This window comes from Lagenorhynchus albirostris, chromosome 6 (genome assembly GCF_949774975.1).
Source record: "Lagenorhynchus albirostris chromosome 6, mLagAlb1.1, whole genome shotgun sequence".
NCBI lineage: Eukaryota > Metazoa > Chordata > Mammalia > Artiodactyla > Delphinidae > Lagenorhynchus > Lagenorhynchus albirostris.
Window position 1 is genome coordinate 45,558,114 of NC_083100.1, and position 16,329 is coordinate 45,574,442.

Consider the following 16,329-nt stretch of genomic DNA (forward strand, 5'->3'; position numbering starts at 1 on the left):
AGGCAGACGTGCTAATAGCCGGCGTCCATGAGCCCTAGGGGACGCCCTGGTGGCTCATCTGGAAGGAGAGGCAAACTCTGTCTCCCCTTCACTCGGTTTCGGCAGTTCCCTTGGTGATAACTGCCATCTGAAGAAGTTTCGGTTTTGAAGCGAGCTCGCGGTGGCCCATGCGTATATGTGTTTCATGGAGTTTTAACTGTTTCTGTATTGTGGTCTATTCTTCTTCTCTGACGGACGACAATGGGACAAACTGTGACGACTCCTCTTTCCCTTACCCTAAGCCATTGGACCGAAGTTCGGGCCAGAGCCCATAATTTTTCGGTAGAGGTGAAGAAAGGAAAGTGGCAGACTTTGTGTGCCTCTGAATGGCCAACATTTCAGATAGGATGGCCCCCCGAAGGATCCTTTTTATTAGACAAGATTAAGCTGCTGAAGTCTAAGATATTTAATATAGATCCCCACGGACATCCAGACCAAGTACCATATGTCTTGGTCTGGGAAGATTTAATTCTCTCCCCACCTCCGTGGGTCCGGCCCTTTGTTTCCTCAACAGGTACGTCCGCGCACACATCAGCAGCGTCGGAGATATTAGCCTTAAAGAAAAACCCCAACACGGAAAAGCTACCTGACGCCCCGGATCCACCGAAGGCGATTTATCCTGACCCGCAGTCCGATTTGCTTCTTTTGGATTCCCCACCCCCTTATCCTCCGGCCCCAAATCCCCTACCACCTAGAGGACCCCCAGCTCCACTGCCCTCGGCACCAAGGGAACCATCCATGATGGAAGAAGAAAGGGGTCCCTCAGCGGGCACTAGGAGCCGGAGGGCTATCTCCCCGGACTCCACTGCCCTACCTCTTAGAGAGTATGGCCCCCCCCGATGGCCAAGGGAATAGACCTCTCCAATATTGGCCCTTTCCCTCTGCAGATCTTTATAATTGGAAAATGCATAACCCAACTTTTTCCGAAAATCCACAGGCCCTTACCGCTTTAATAGAATCTCTTGTTTTCTCCCACCAGCCCACATGGGATGATTGTCAGCAGCTGCTTCAGACTCTCCTAACGACTGAGGAGAGGCAACGGGTTCTTTTAGAAGCCAGAAAAAATGTATTAGGCGCCAATGGGCAACCTACCCAGCTGCCTAACGAGATTGATGTTGGTTTCCCACTCGTCAGGCCAAACTGGGATTTCAATGCCCCGGAAGGTAGGGAGCGCCTGAAAATGTATCGCCAGGCTCTGGTGGCGGGTCTCCATGGAGCGGCCAGACGGCCCACTAATTTGGCTAAGGTAAGGGAAGTAACGCAGGGGCCCCAGGAATCGCCAACTGTGTTCCTGGAACGTTTAATGGAAGCCTTTAGACGCTTTACCCCTTATGATCCAACTTCGGAGGAACATAGGGCTACTATAGCAATGGCTTTCATTGATCAAGCGGCCCCTGATATTAGGAAGAAATTACAGAGGCTAGATGGCTTGCAGGGATTTTCGCTTCAGGAGTTAGTAAAAGAGGCAGATAAAGTATATAACAAAAGAGAAACAGAGGAAGAGAAGGAAGAAAGAAAGCAGAAAGAGCAGGCAGCCCGTGAAAGAAGAGATAAGAGACAAGAGAGGAATTTAAGTAAGATACTGGCCACTGTGGTTGGAGGAAGATATATAGGGGATAGAAATGGGCAGGAAGGGCGAACGGCAGACAGAAGGCGACCATTAGACAAGGACCAATGTGCCTACTGTAAAGAAAAAGGACATTGGGCGAGAGAATGCCCTAAGAAAAAGAATGGAGGAAGGCCAACCAGAAACAAAATCTTAACATTGGAAGAAGAAGACTAGGAAAGGCAGGGCTCGAACCCTCTCCCCGAGCCCCGGGTAACTCTTAAAGTGGAGGGGGAACCTGTTCAATTTTTGGTAGATACCGGAGCCCAGCACTCCGTCCTTCTCCACTCAAAAGGTCCTATCTCAGCTAAAAGGTCATGGGTACAAGGAGCCACTGGGAATAAACAATATTCATGGACCACACGAAGGACAGTAGATCTTGGGATTGGACGAGTAACCCATTCATTTTTGATTATTCCGGAATGCCCCTATCCTTTGCTGGGAAGAGATTTACTCTCCAAAGTAGGGGCTCAAATCCACTTTCAGCCAGAAGGTCCCACCATAACTGATAATAAAGGAAGGTTACTTCAAATATTGACTATGAAATTAGAAGATGAATATAAATTATACGAGCAGCCTTCATCCTCACGAGTTAATGCTACAGATTGGGTAACTCGGTTCCCTCAAGCCTGGGCAGAAACTGCTGGAATGGGGATGGCCAAAAATTGGCCCCCGGTGCTAGTGGAACTCAAGGCAACTGCCACCCCAATAACGGTCCGTCAATACCCCATGAGTAGAGAAGCCAAAGACGGTATCCGTCCCCATATACAGAGGCTACTAGACTTGGGCATCTTAATAAGATGTCAATCAGCATGGAACACCCCTCTCCTGCCGGTAAAGAAACCAGGAACAAATGATTATCGGCCGGTGCAGGATCTACGAGAGGTAAACAAACGGGTGGCAGACCTCCACCCCACAGTTCCAAACCCTTACAACCTCCTGAGCACTCTTCCACCTCAACATACGTGGTATACTGTTTTGGACCTTAAAGATGCTTTTTTCTGTTTAAGACTCTCTCCCCTGAGCCAATCCTACTTTGCCTTCGAATGGAAAGATCCAACATCGGGAATGTCTGGTCAGCTGACATGGACACGGCTGCCTCAGGGATTTAAGAACTCCCCGACCATCTTTGATGAAGCCCTCCATCAGGATTTGGCATTATATAGAGAATCAAATCCCCAGGTAACATTACTCCAATACGTTGATGATATTTTATTAGCTGCTGAGACCCAAGAAGATTGTATCAAGGGTACTGAAAAACTGTTAACGGAACTTGGAACCCTGGGATATAGAGCCTCAGCCAAGAAAGCACAAATATGCCAACAACAGGTCAGTTACCTGGGGTATCTATTAAAAGGGGGGCAAAGATGGCTCACGGAGAACAGAAAGGATACGGTGGCCCAAATTCCGGCTCCCAAAAACGCCAGGCAGGTTAGAGAATTTTTGGGGACGGCCGGATTCTGTAGACTATGGATTCCAGGGTTTGCTGAGCTGGCAGCCCCATTGTACCCCCTAACCAAAAACAGCACTCCTTTCATTTGGGGCGATAAGGAACAACGGGCTTTTGACCAAATCAAACGAGCTTTACTTTCAGCTCCAGCCCTAGGACTGCTAGATGTAACCAAACCTTTTCATTTATATGTGGCCGAAAATAAGGGCATTGCAAAAGGAGTATTGACTCAGAAATTGGGTCCCTGGAATCGCCCAGTTGCTTATTTGTCAAAAAAATTGGACCCTGTGGCATCAGGATGGCCCACCTGTTTAAAGATAATCGCTGCAGTGGCCGTTCTAGTCAAAGATGCTGACAAACTAACTTTAGGACAAAATCTAACGATAACAGCTCCTCATGCCCTGGAAAATGTAGTCTGTCAACCACCGGATAGGTGGCTAACTAATGCCAGGATGACCCATTACCAAACCCTGTTGCTAAACTCAGATCGCATCAAGTTTGCTCCAGCCACAGGACTCAATCCAGCCACCTTGCTACCTGATCCTGACTTGGAAGGCTCCACCATCATACATGATTGTCAGGAAGTACTGGCCGCAGCACACGGCAGTAGGCCAGATCTGATGGACCTGCCCCTCCCTGATGCTGATTTCACCTGGTTCACGGATGGGAGCAGTTTCCTGGAGGAAGGTAAGCGTCGAACTGGGGCAGCCGTGGTAGACGGAAAACAAGTCATATGGGCAGCGGCGCTACCACAAGGGACCTCAGCCCAACGAGCTGAATTAATTGCCCTGACGAGGGCATTAGAGATGGCAGAGAATAAAAAAGTAGACATCTACACAGACAGTAGATATGCGTTTGCTACCGCTCATATCCACGGTGCCATTTACCAACAGAGAGGGCTACTAACTTCAGGTGGCAAAGAAATTAAAAACAAAGACGAAATCATGGCTTTGTTGACTGCACTCATGCTTCCTACTAAAGTCAGTATCATCCACTGCCCTGGACATCAAAAAGGAAATACCCCAATAATTAGGGGAAATAATATGGCTGACCAAGTGGCCCGAGAAATAGCATCGGGAGAAGTCATTCTAGGACTGTCAGATAAAGTTCCTGAAAAACCAGGCCGCGACGAAGAAATCATCCCGGCCACAACAAAAGGAACTTTGTCCCCTCAGCAAGCAGAATCCATGTTACAACAGATGCACAGATGGACACATTTGGGGACTAAACAGATGGTAGCCTTGTTACAAAAAGCCGGGTACGAAACCCCTGGAATGACAAAATTAGCCAAACAAATTGTGCAGGAATGCGTCCCATGTCAACAGGTAAATGCTCACAAAGGGAAACTTGAAACTGGAAAGAGACTCGGGGGGACCGCCCAGGAACTTACTGGGAGGTGGACTTTACTGAAGTGCGTCCTGGAAGGTACGGTAATAAATACCTTTTAGTTTTTGTAGACACTTTTTCAGGATGGATAGAGGCTTTCCCAACAAAGAAAGAAACAGCTGCTGTAGTAGCCAAGAAGATTTTAGAAGAAATTTTTCCTCGATTTGGAGCACCAAAGGTAATAGGGTCTGATAATGGTCCAGCCTTCGTCGCCCAGGTAAGTCAGGATGTGGCCAGATATTTGGGGACTGATTGGAAATTACATTGTGCATATAGACCCCAGAGTTCAGGTCAGGTAGAAAGAATGAATAGAACTCTAAAAGAGACCCTAACCAAATTGTCCTTGGAGACTGGCGGTACAGATTGGACGGTGCTCCTTCCTTTAGCCCTGTTCCGGGTTAGGAATACACCTTCCCGGTACCATCTTACTCCTTTTGAGGTGCTATACGGGGCCCCACCTCCCCTTCTCACCTTAGGAGAAGAAATAAAACCAGACTGTCAAAATAACACTGACTTGTATGCTAGGCTATTGGGACTCCAACTGGTCCAAAAGGAGATATGGTCCCAACTCGCCGAGGCCTACCAACCGGGAACACCGGGAGAAACTCATCCTTTCCAAGTCGGGGACTCCGTATACGTCCGTCGGCATCGAACCCAGACGTTGGAACCTCGATGGAAAGGACCATACACCGTCCTCCTAACCACCCCAACGGCCATAAAAGTGGACGGCATCGCTGCCTGGATCCATGCTTCACACGTGAAAGCTGCACCAGCGGCGGCATCATCAGGACGGCAGGCCCAAAGACCCGACAACCCGCTCAAACTCAAGCTTCTACGAACCTAAGACTTATAATTTTGGTTTTACTGCCTTTACTGACTGTAAGTGATTTTAGCCCTCACCTGCCCCAACATCTAACTTGGCAGGTAATTTCTCAAACTGGAGATATAACCTGGTCCATTAGCCATACTGCCCCTCCCTGGACCTGGTGGCCAGACCTTTTTCCTGATGTCTGTAAACTGGCCATAGGAGCTCCCTATTGGGATCTAGAGAGTTGTTATGATCAGCATAATGCTCCGTCCCAACTTCTAACTAAAGCTGATTACTCCGGAGAGGGTTGTAAAAACCAGGTCCGAAGAAGTTGGCTCAGAACCCTCTCCTTCTATGTATGCCCCGGGTTCCATCACCCCCGATCCCTGAATTATAAATGTGGGGGAACTGAAAAGTTATATTGCCAAAACTGGGGATGTGAAACCACAGGAGATACTTATTGGAGACCCACCTCAACTTGGGATTTTATTACAGTAACAGCCAACTACACTCATACTTCTTATAGGGGTCCCCGACCCATCGCCCCCGAATGTTCAGGATGGTGCCACCCCCTCAAAATTTCCTTTAGTAATCCTGGAAAAAGAGATAAAAAATGGGTAAATGGCCACTCATGGGGCATTAGATTTTACAAGAATGGATATGATTTGGGAATATTAATGACCCTTAAGCTAAAGATTGAGACTCCTGCTCCTATATCAATAGGCCCAAATCCCGTACTTGGCCCCCCTTTGCTTCCCCCGGCCCCTTCAGCTACGTCAACAAAGAATGAGACTAATGAAACCTCTGGATCCAAAGAACCCACAGTTAAGCCTGGGACTCCACAGGATAGGATGCTTTCTTTGGTGCAGGCAGCCTTTACGGTCCTTAATGCTACAAACCCGGAGGCTACAAAATCATGTTGGCTCTGTTATGCTGCCCCTCCCCCTTATTATGATGCTATAGGATATAGTTCTAATTATACTAATGTCAGCTCCCCGGACCATTGTCGATGGAAACAGAAAGGGAACAGTAAATTAACTCTGTCTTCGGTTTCTGGAAATGGTACTTGTATAGGAACACCTCCCCAGTCCCATCGACACCTTTGTCAGGATTTCAGCCTCCCTTCAGGCTCGGGATATCTTGTACCTCCCCAAGATGGATGGTGGGCATGTAACACGGGGCTCACCCCTTGTGTCTCTCTAGAGGTTCTCAACAATTCAGCTGATTTTTGTGTGCTAGTGCAATTAGTTCCTAGACTTATCTATCATTCAGATTCGTCCTTCTTAGATGAATACGAGGGAAAAACAAGAAGGAAGAGAGAACCTGTAACCCTCACATTGGCTGTCCTTCTAGGACTAGGAATATCTGCCGGGATAGGAACAGGAACCACAGCCCTCATACAACAACCCCAGTATTATGCAAGTTTAAGACAGGCTGTAGACATCGACCTTCGAGCATTAGAAAGTTCCATAACTCAACTAAAGGAATCACTCACCTCACTTTCAGAAATGGTGTTGCAGAATAGAAGAGGCCTAGATTTGCTGTTTCTTAAAGAAGGGGGATTATGCGCCGCTCTAAAAGAAGAATGTTGCTTTTATATTGATCATTCAGGAACCATTACCAAAACCATGGATAAACTAAGGGAACGCTTAGATAAAAGGCAAAGGGAGAGAGAAAACGAAAAAGGATGGTTTCAATCATGGTTTGATAAGTCACCCTGGTTTACCACCTTAATCTCTACTCTGTTGGGACCTCTTATTGTTTTATTGTTGATTTTAACTTTTGGACCATGTGTTCTAAATCGCTTGATAGCATTTATTAGAGAACGTATCAGTACTGTACAAGTTCTAATGTTAAGACAACAGTACCAAAGTTTACGAACAGAAGGTTGAGATTCCATGATTGGAATCAATAGTCACAAGAAAAAGGGGGGAATGTGGGACTCGAGAGACATTGTTCCAGCTAATGATTAAGAACTCTCCAGACAATAGGGGCTTCTTAGACAATGGGTGAATTTCCAGGATGTCCGGCCCCCTTCCAAGAAGGAGGGAGATAACAAAATGTAAAAAAGGTGTCTGTCAAAGACCAATCAGGCAGCTGGGGAGAAGGAGGGAGATAACAAAATGTAAAAAAGGTGTCTGTCAAAGACCAATCAGGCAGCTGGGGACAAGTTCCCTCTCTGGTCCGAGCCTAAGCCGGGACCAATCAGCAGGAGAACACAACCAAATCTATAATTTACATACGGGGAAGTGGGAACCTATAAAACTGACATATTCGCGCCCAAAAGGGTTCCTTCTTCGACCTCCTGCGTGAGGACCAAGGAACCCCGGTGCACCGGCCTTCAATAAACCTCTTGCGTTTTGCATCGACTTCCGACTCTTGTTGTTTCCTGGGCGAGTCGAAACTCCTAGGAGACCGCGCAGGTCTAACAACATCACATCAGACCAAGGGACCTATTTTATAGAATAGAAGGGACAGCAGTGGGTATGTATCCAAGGGATCCACTGGTCCAATCCTATATTGTATAATCCAAAAACTGCACTCCTGATAGCATGATGGCCTTTTGACAATGCACCTAAGGTACAAATCTGGAGATGATTTTTTGTTAGCATATTCATCCTCCACAGTGTAATACATACCTTTAATCAATGACCAAACATAACAAAAATATACAAATATAAAAGTTATAAACTAAAAAATTATGCTACCCAGAGGCTCAGTCTCATGAATAAGTGTCTCGTTTTCCCCACTAGAGAGAGCATTTACACAGAAAATGGTGCCAGCTATGACGGAATTTAGAATGGATAGTAGTGGAAGATAGTGATGAGTATCATTTGCTTCCTAAATACCACCTGCACGGGAGGGAGCTTTAGGTTTTCCCACTAATCTTACTCAAGTATATTTCCTCATGAAACAAAGACCGACAAAAACCATGGAGGGACTGTTCCCAAATGGGAAAAACTTAGATACCCACATACCTCCATTAGGATGTTCCAAGGCACTCATGCTTCTAGTTGCCAGAATCATCGCCTTCTAACGGCTCCTAGTTGAGTTCTTCCCCAGTAATTACTTTTGGCCGAAGGGAGATGCCTCACCTGAATTAACTGCCTCACTCCAAAGCAAACTGCATATAATTACTAATCCATGAGAAGGCACAGCCCACTTTCCTCAATTCGGAGTATCTCAGAAGGGTCATTCCAGCCCCAGAGCTCCCTGTTGGATAACTGAAGCCATTGTTGTTTCACAGTTCAATATCTCCTTCTGCCCAGTCCAGCTCCCTCACTCCTGCATAGGTGTCATTACCAAAAAAAAAAAAAAAAAACCGATCCCCTGTGAACTATCTGTATGCAAATATCCATCTCAGATTCTTTTCTGCCAGGAAACTCATCCTATGACTTTATTACATCTGAATGACTTTAGTATATATTTAAAACATGTTGTTAAACTGACTCTCACCTCCCAGTGCCACACCTTCCAAAGTGATCTTTCCCTAGGTGATTCTTTTATTCTTGGAATTGCTGTAGGCCCCTTTTTACCATGTTTTCTTCCCAGAGCTCTGGAGAAGGGAGGTATTTTACCTTCAGGCTCATTCATATGTAAAAAGCTGCTGCACTGCTTATCTTTTCTCCTGGTTGTGAAAGCTAATGAGATCCTTACTAAGTTACAGCTCAAACTGCCCAATTCAGCAGCCTCCCCTGTATTCATCCTCTTTTCTCTGATTTAAAGCTCGATTTGGGATTGTTTACTCCAGATCTTCCATTCTGGGTAATCCATCCTTTAATAATGCTCGTTTCCTTTTTTACCCAACTTCCCACATTTTTACTGAAAGTATCTGTACTCTCTTTTGCCTTTATGCAAGGAGAACAGCTTGGTGGTTTCAATTCCCAGAATACCTTAAACACACATTTTTAGAAAATTATGTAGGAGAAATACAAATTTAAATTGTGCCTTTATTAGCAAGGTACATTTATTAGCATAGACAGACTCAAAAATATTTCTAAATAGTTTTTGTTTCCTCAGTTAAAATTGATAAAATATTTCTGTGGGTCAACCCTCAACCATAATTATCTTTTAAGAAAACTATCATTTTGTGTATAGGACAGCAATAAAACCAAGAAAAATGATGAGTAGGCAGATAAAAATGTTCACAAGCAAAACACATGTTTATTAATACATTCTATTTGTAACAACACTGTGCTAGACACTGAAGGTCATAAAAAAGTATATTTTGTAGTTGCTGTTAGTAAGCACTTAAAAGCTAGATGGAAAAGCAGATGATATCACACAAAATATCACATTAAATGGAAAGATTTAACAGTATCCAAGTAAAAGTGGATAAAACTATAAGAATGTGAGAGGATATTTATTAGTGAGAAAGAATTTGTACTTGCCAAAAAGGGAGTATTAGAAGAGTGTAGACTCATGGAAACCAAATATCCAAATTTTCAAGAGGAAGAAAGATAAGGGCAAAATATAATCTAAACAAACTATAATCACTTTCTACTCAATGTCTACCATGTTCAATGAAGCAAAATTGGACCGACACTTTGTCAGCAGCCATTTACAGTTCAGCATATTTGAGTTGCCTGAGTACTCACATTTTTTAAGAATTTTAACCAAGTTTGGTTTTGGTTTGAATTCTCCTTGGGATAAATTTCAAACCATAGAAAAAGCACATAGTTTTTTGGCTTCCAGTAAGGCAACCTGGGTTATACTTTGTGGGACTCTCGGTTCTGTAGCCATGCTCAGCACAAAGATTTCTGGCAGACACAGACCCATTTCAAAAGCCATGCCAATGGCCTGTATTGCAGGGGAAACCCCTTCAAAAGACCAACATTACTGTTTTCAATTATGTAGCTCTTGTTATGATTTATTTAGTTCTGGACATCCAACCCTGGAAAGATTGAATCTCACTTTCATTAAAGATATCATGTGGAGCAAATAGGCAGCTCAAAATTGCAGAACATTTTATGGAGCAGACAAAATGAAATTATTCTGAAAATATATGGTGAAACAATATTTGTTATTAAGTCACTTGATGATATATAAAACATTAAAAGAAATACAAGACTAAGGACTTTTATATTAATTTCCTTATTGCTTTATTTTTATTGCCTAAGACTTATTTGAAGCATAAGTATCTCATGGCTGTAATAGTACCTCTGTGTTCATTTGACACTTTTATAACAATAGCTATCATTTATTTAGTCCCTAGCTAATTTAGAGGCTTTATGTATTCAGTTTCATTTTATCCTTAACTCTGTGACTAAACACTGTTCATATTTTAGTAAGGAGACTGAAGCTTAAGATACTAGGTGTTTTTTCTAAGGTCACAAAGTTAATAAGTATTAGAGGCATTTAGTAAGTATCAAGGACTATATTAATACTTGCAAAATTTGGTTTCCTCTTTATAGTTTCCCATTCTATATCCCTTTCCTGATGAACTCAGGGGTAGGCCTGTACTTGCTTTGGCCAATGAAATGATGTGTGTTCACTCCTGAGCAACAGCACTGTGTGTCTCTGCCAAGCACAACTGTTGAGTCAGTGAGTAGCTCATCACGCCTTTTTCCTTTTTACCGCACAATCGGTAATGCCCCAGTTAGGGACAGCTTCTTTAGCCTGGAGTGGATCTGCCTTGGGATAAACAGAAGCAGCATTTGCAGTGGACATGTAGTGTGAGTGAAAAATAAGCTCTTGTTCTCTTCTGATACTTGGGGGTCACTTGTTGACACACTGTATCCCGGCCTGGACTGACTGACTCAATAGAATCAACAAGTAGAAGTCACTTTGACTTGATTCAACACCCATTCCATGATTGTTGCACATATAATGTGCTATGTTTATACTTTCATATTTCTCTCCACCAAAAAAAAAAAAATTGCTCTACTCAAAGTATTTATGTGGCATCTGCTGTGAATGAATATTATGTTCATTTGTTTTCATTGATTTTATTTTTGCATTTTTAATCTATGACCACACAACAGTATATGTATATATGTATATATGTATGTATATATGTATGTATATATATATGTGTGTATATGTATATGCCTTTCCTTCTGCTTAACCTTAAGTATATTAAGTACCACACTATTTTTTTATCCCCAAGATGTCTTTATTTACCCTTGGCAGACACTAACTCTTGAAATAAATAGCATCTTTGGAATAGCGTTGAAAATATCATTTTGTAACATTTCTACAACTTAAAAAATCTAATACTTCTATTGAGTTCATGTAAAGTTAATGCTCACTCAATTCTGTTTTATCACCACTTCTATATTTCTGATGCACATTTCTCTTGTACTTTTCAGATCGAATGGACATTTCCTCTAGTGCTTAGGTCTAGAGAAAAACTGGCATTCAATAGTTAATATCTTCTAAATATCTATATTTTGCTTTTTTAATATTTTGAGTGTTATACTAATAAAAAAAAACTTTAGCCAGCAAACATATAGGTTGCTAAATATCTCAAGAAGCTATTAAAATTCTTTAAAATAAACTTTAATTCAGAATAGTTTTAGATTTACAGAAAAATCACAAAGATAGTACAGGTAATTCCCATGTACTGCACACATATACCCCTATTATTAACTTGTTTTGTATAGTGTATTTGTCACCATTAATGACTAATAATGATGTATTATTATTATTCACTAAAGTCCACAAATTATTCAGATTTCCTTAGTTTTAACCTAATGTCATTTTTCCATTCCAGGATCCTATCCAGGATACCACGTTATATTGAGTGGTATCTCCTTAGGTTCCTCTCGGCTGTGACAATTTCTCACATTGCCCTAGTTTTTGATGACCTTGACAGCTTTAAGTAGTACTGGTTAGCTGTTTTGTAGAATAGCCCTCTATTCTGATTTGTCTGATGCTTTTTTCTCATGATTAGATGGGGTTGTGGTTTTATGAGAGGAAGTCCTCAAAGGTAAAGTGTCATTTTCATCACATCATTTCAAGGGCACATACTATCAACATGGCTGATTGCTTTTGATGTGCACCCTGATCACCTGTCAGAGGTAGTGTCTATCAGGTTTCTCCCCTGCAAAGTTAACTTTTCCAACTTTTGATGCTGTACTCTTTGATGCTGTACCTTTACTTACTGTGCTGTGCTTCTTTCTAAACAGCCCACATTTAAGGAGTGGGGAGTTATGCTTCACCCCCTTGAGGGCAAAGTATCTATACAAATAATTTGGAATTCTTCTGTATGGCATATTTATCTTTTCTCCACAATTTATTAATTTATTCAATCACTTGTTTACATCAATATAAACTCATGGATATTTATTTTTAACTTTGGATCATGATCCAATTCTACTTTATTTTCTTGCTCAAATTTTTCTGTTTTTGGCCATTGGAAGCTCTTTCAGTTGACTCCTGTGTCCCTCTGATATACTCCATCATTGTGGTTTTCTTTTCTTTTCTTTCTTTTCTCTTTTCTTTTCTTTTTAACCAACCCTTTACTTTCAGGCACTACAAGATGCTCCAGACTCATCTTGTATATTTTTTTCCCCCAAATTCTAGAATCACCCAAATTTTCAAGGAGGAGCCCTGGTTCCTTTTACTAGAAACCGAGATCTAGGTAACATATGTGCTCATTGTTACTAGGGTGTCACTGCTTCTAGATCCTCTAAGCTGACAAAGCAGGGAGCAATATGTATGTATACTAACTGGTGTATACTCACATATCTATAAATATTTCTATATGTAACTATTTGAATCTATATTAAGCTAAAAATGGGTTTTTGCTGATATATCTAAATCGAATCCATTTCCACATAGATCATCATAGCCTTATTCCCTTGCTTATCTGTAATCTTCTACTCCAAAAGTGAGAAACCTGGTTATCAGCATTAGCCATAGGTTCACTTAATTGTTTAATCCCAATATACATGTGTAGTGGTATCAGAATTATTAAACCATACCCCCATGTGAAACAAATTTAACATCTAGAGCATATTGCTTATGGACAGTTCCCTTTGCCTTTAGTCTTGCAGACCCCATTCATCTGCAAGTTTACTTAGGCCAGCACATTTACTCCCTCCCCTTTCAGTGAACTTGTTTCAAACACTTGTAATACAGTTAGATTGTTTTGCTACATTCTGCATTTCATCCTGGGATCTCCCAATATCCTAAGTGATTTAAAATATTTTTCATACATTAGGGTTCAGTCTTGTGCTGCACAGTGTCATTTATTTATCATTATAGTATCAGACAAAATAGTTTCACTGCCTTAAATTGTTTTTTATGCTTCGTCTATTAAATCATCTCCCATTCCCCAAGCCCTTAGCAAACACATCTTTTTACGGCTATAGTTTTGCCATTTCCATAATAACATATTCTTTCGATCATAAAGTACATAGCCTTTTCAGAGTGACTTCTTTCAGTTAGAAATATGCATTTAAGGTCCATCCATGTCTTTTCGTGGTTTGATAGCACATTTGTTTTCTCCTTTAGTAGTATTATATGGATGTACATTGCACAAGTGTACCAGTTTGTTTATACATTCACCTATTGAAGGATATCTTGGTTGCTTCCAGTTTTTGGCAATTATGAATAAATTTGCTATAAGCATTCACATGCAGGTTTTTATGTAAACCCATAAGTTTTCAAGTCAGTTGGATAAATACCCATGCGAATGTTTGCTGAATCGAATGGTAGGACTGTATTTAGTTTTATAAGAAGCTGCCAAACTGTCTTCCAAGTCGCTGTACAATTTTCCATTCTCACCAGCAATGAATGAGAGTTTCTATTGGACTACATCCTTGCCTGCAATTAGCACTGACAGTATTTTGGATTTTAGCCAAATATTATTATTTAATATAGAATTTCTAGTTAGGAAGAGGCAGATATCATCAAGAACTGCCAAAGCCCTCACATTTTATACTTTTGTTTTCTGAGAGTCATTAATCCAAGTAAGGTGCTTCAAAGTCCACTTCAGAATACTTTAACATTAGTAATTTGGGGAGACAACACATCCTGAATAAGTTATCTCTATGCTTGAATGTAATTTCCACTATAAAAAGAAGTTAGAACCAAAGTTGCAACTAACAATTAGAGGAACATACATTAACACATGAAATCAATAAGCAACAAAACAAAACAAAACGAAACACCCAACACAATCCAAAGTATATTACATGACTTAATATTTTTTTCTTCCAGTTTTATTGAGATATATTTGACATACAGCAGTGTATAAGTTTAAGGTGTACAGCATAATTATTTGACTGACATACACCATGAAATGATTAGCACAATGAGTTTAGGGAACATCTGTCATCTCATATCGATACAAAATTAAATAGAAAAAAAATATTTTTCTGTGTGGTGCATACTCTTAGGATTTACTCTCTTAACTTTCCTATTTAACATCAAGCAGTGTTAATTATACTTATCGTGTTGTATATTACATCCTTAGTACTTATTTATCTCATAATTGGAAGTTTGTACCTGCTGACTGCCTTCATCCAGTTCCCCATCCCCCCCACTGGTAACTGCAAATCTGATCTATTTTTCTATGAGTTTATTTGTTTTTGAAGTATAATTGACCTATACTATGTTAGTTCTTGTTACAAAGCATAGTGTTTCCATATTTTTGTACATTTCAAAATGATCACCACAAGTCTAGTTACCATACAAAGATATTACATAGTTATTGAATATATTCCCCACACTGTACATTTCATAGCTGTGACTCATTTATTTTGCAACTGGAAGGTTGTACCTCTTAATCTCCCTCGCCTATTTCTTTCCTCTCCCCAACCCCTCCCATCTGGCAACCACCTGTTTCTTCTCTGTATCTGTAACTCCGTTTCTGTTTTGTTATGTTTGTTCATTTGCTTTCTTTTTTAGATTCCCCACAAAAGTGAAATCTTACTGTCTTTGTTTTTCTCTGTCTGACTTATTTCACTTAGCCTAATACCTTCCAGGACCATCCATGTTGTCACAAATGGCAAGATTTCATTATGGCTAATATTCCATTGTGTATCTATCTATCTATCTATCTGTCTATATCTATATTTATATATACCACATCTCCTTTATCCATTCATCTATTGATGGGAATTTAGGGTGCTTCCATATCTTGGCTACTGTAAATAATGCTACAATGAATATAGGAATGCATATATCTTTTCAATTTAGTGTTTTTGTTTTCTTCAGATAAATGCCCAGGAGTGGAATTTTGGGTGATATGGTAGTTCTACTTTTAACTTTTTGAGGAAGCTCCATATTGTTTTCTGTAGTGGCTGCACCAATTTATATTTCCACCAACAGTGCACAAAGTTCCCTTGTCTCCAAGTCCTCACCAACACGTGTTACTTATTGTCTTTTTTTTTTTTTTTTTTTTTTGCGGTACGCGGGCCTCTCACTGTTATGGCCTCTCCCGTTGCGGAGCACAGGCTCCGGACGCGCAGGCTCAGCGGCCATGGCTCACGGGCCCAGCCGCTCCGCGGCATGTGGGATCTTCCCGGACCGGGGCACGAACCCGTGTCCCCTGCATCGGCAGGTGGACTCTCAACCACTGCGCCACCAGGGAAGCCCATTTATTGTCTTTTTGATAATAGCCATTCTGACAGGTGTGAGGTGATATCTCATTGTGGTTTTGACTTACATTTCTCTGATGATTAGTGATGTTGAGCATCTTTTCAGGTGCCTGGAAGTCATCTGTGTCTTCTTTGGAAAAATGTTTATTCAGATACTCTGCCCATTTTCTAATCAGGTTGTTTGTTTTTTTGATGTTGAGTGGTATGAGTTCTTTGGATATTAACCCCTTATCAGATATATTGTTTGAAAATATCTTCTCACATTCAGTAGGTGGTCTTTTCATTTTGTTGATAGTTTTCCTCTGCTCTGCAAAAGCTTTAGCTTGATGTGGTCCCATTGGTTTATTTTTGCTTTTGTTTCTCTTGCCTGAGGAGACAGATTTCCCCTCCCCCCACAAAACGATAAAAAACAAAAACACAAAACAAAACAAAAACCTACTAAACCAATGTCAAAGAGCTTACTATGTATGTTTTTTTGTAGAAGTTTTAT

At 41.2% G+C, this 16,329-nt stretch overlaps 1 protein-coding gene across 1 annotated transcript; it reads left to right on the forward strand.

Moving 5' to 3' along the window:
- Positions 1-240: 240 nt before the first annotated feature.
- On the forward strand, positions 241-2,757 carry LOC132521521 (uncharacterized). Its single transcript, XM_060151175.1, is given in 3 exon segments — positions 241-875; positions 877-2,479; positions 2,656-2,757. Coding segments are annotated over 3 exon segments (2,340 nt in total).
- The last annotated feature ends 13,572 nt before the right edge of the window (positions 2,758-16,329 follow it).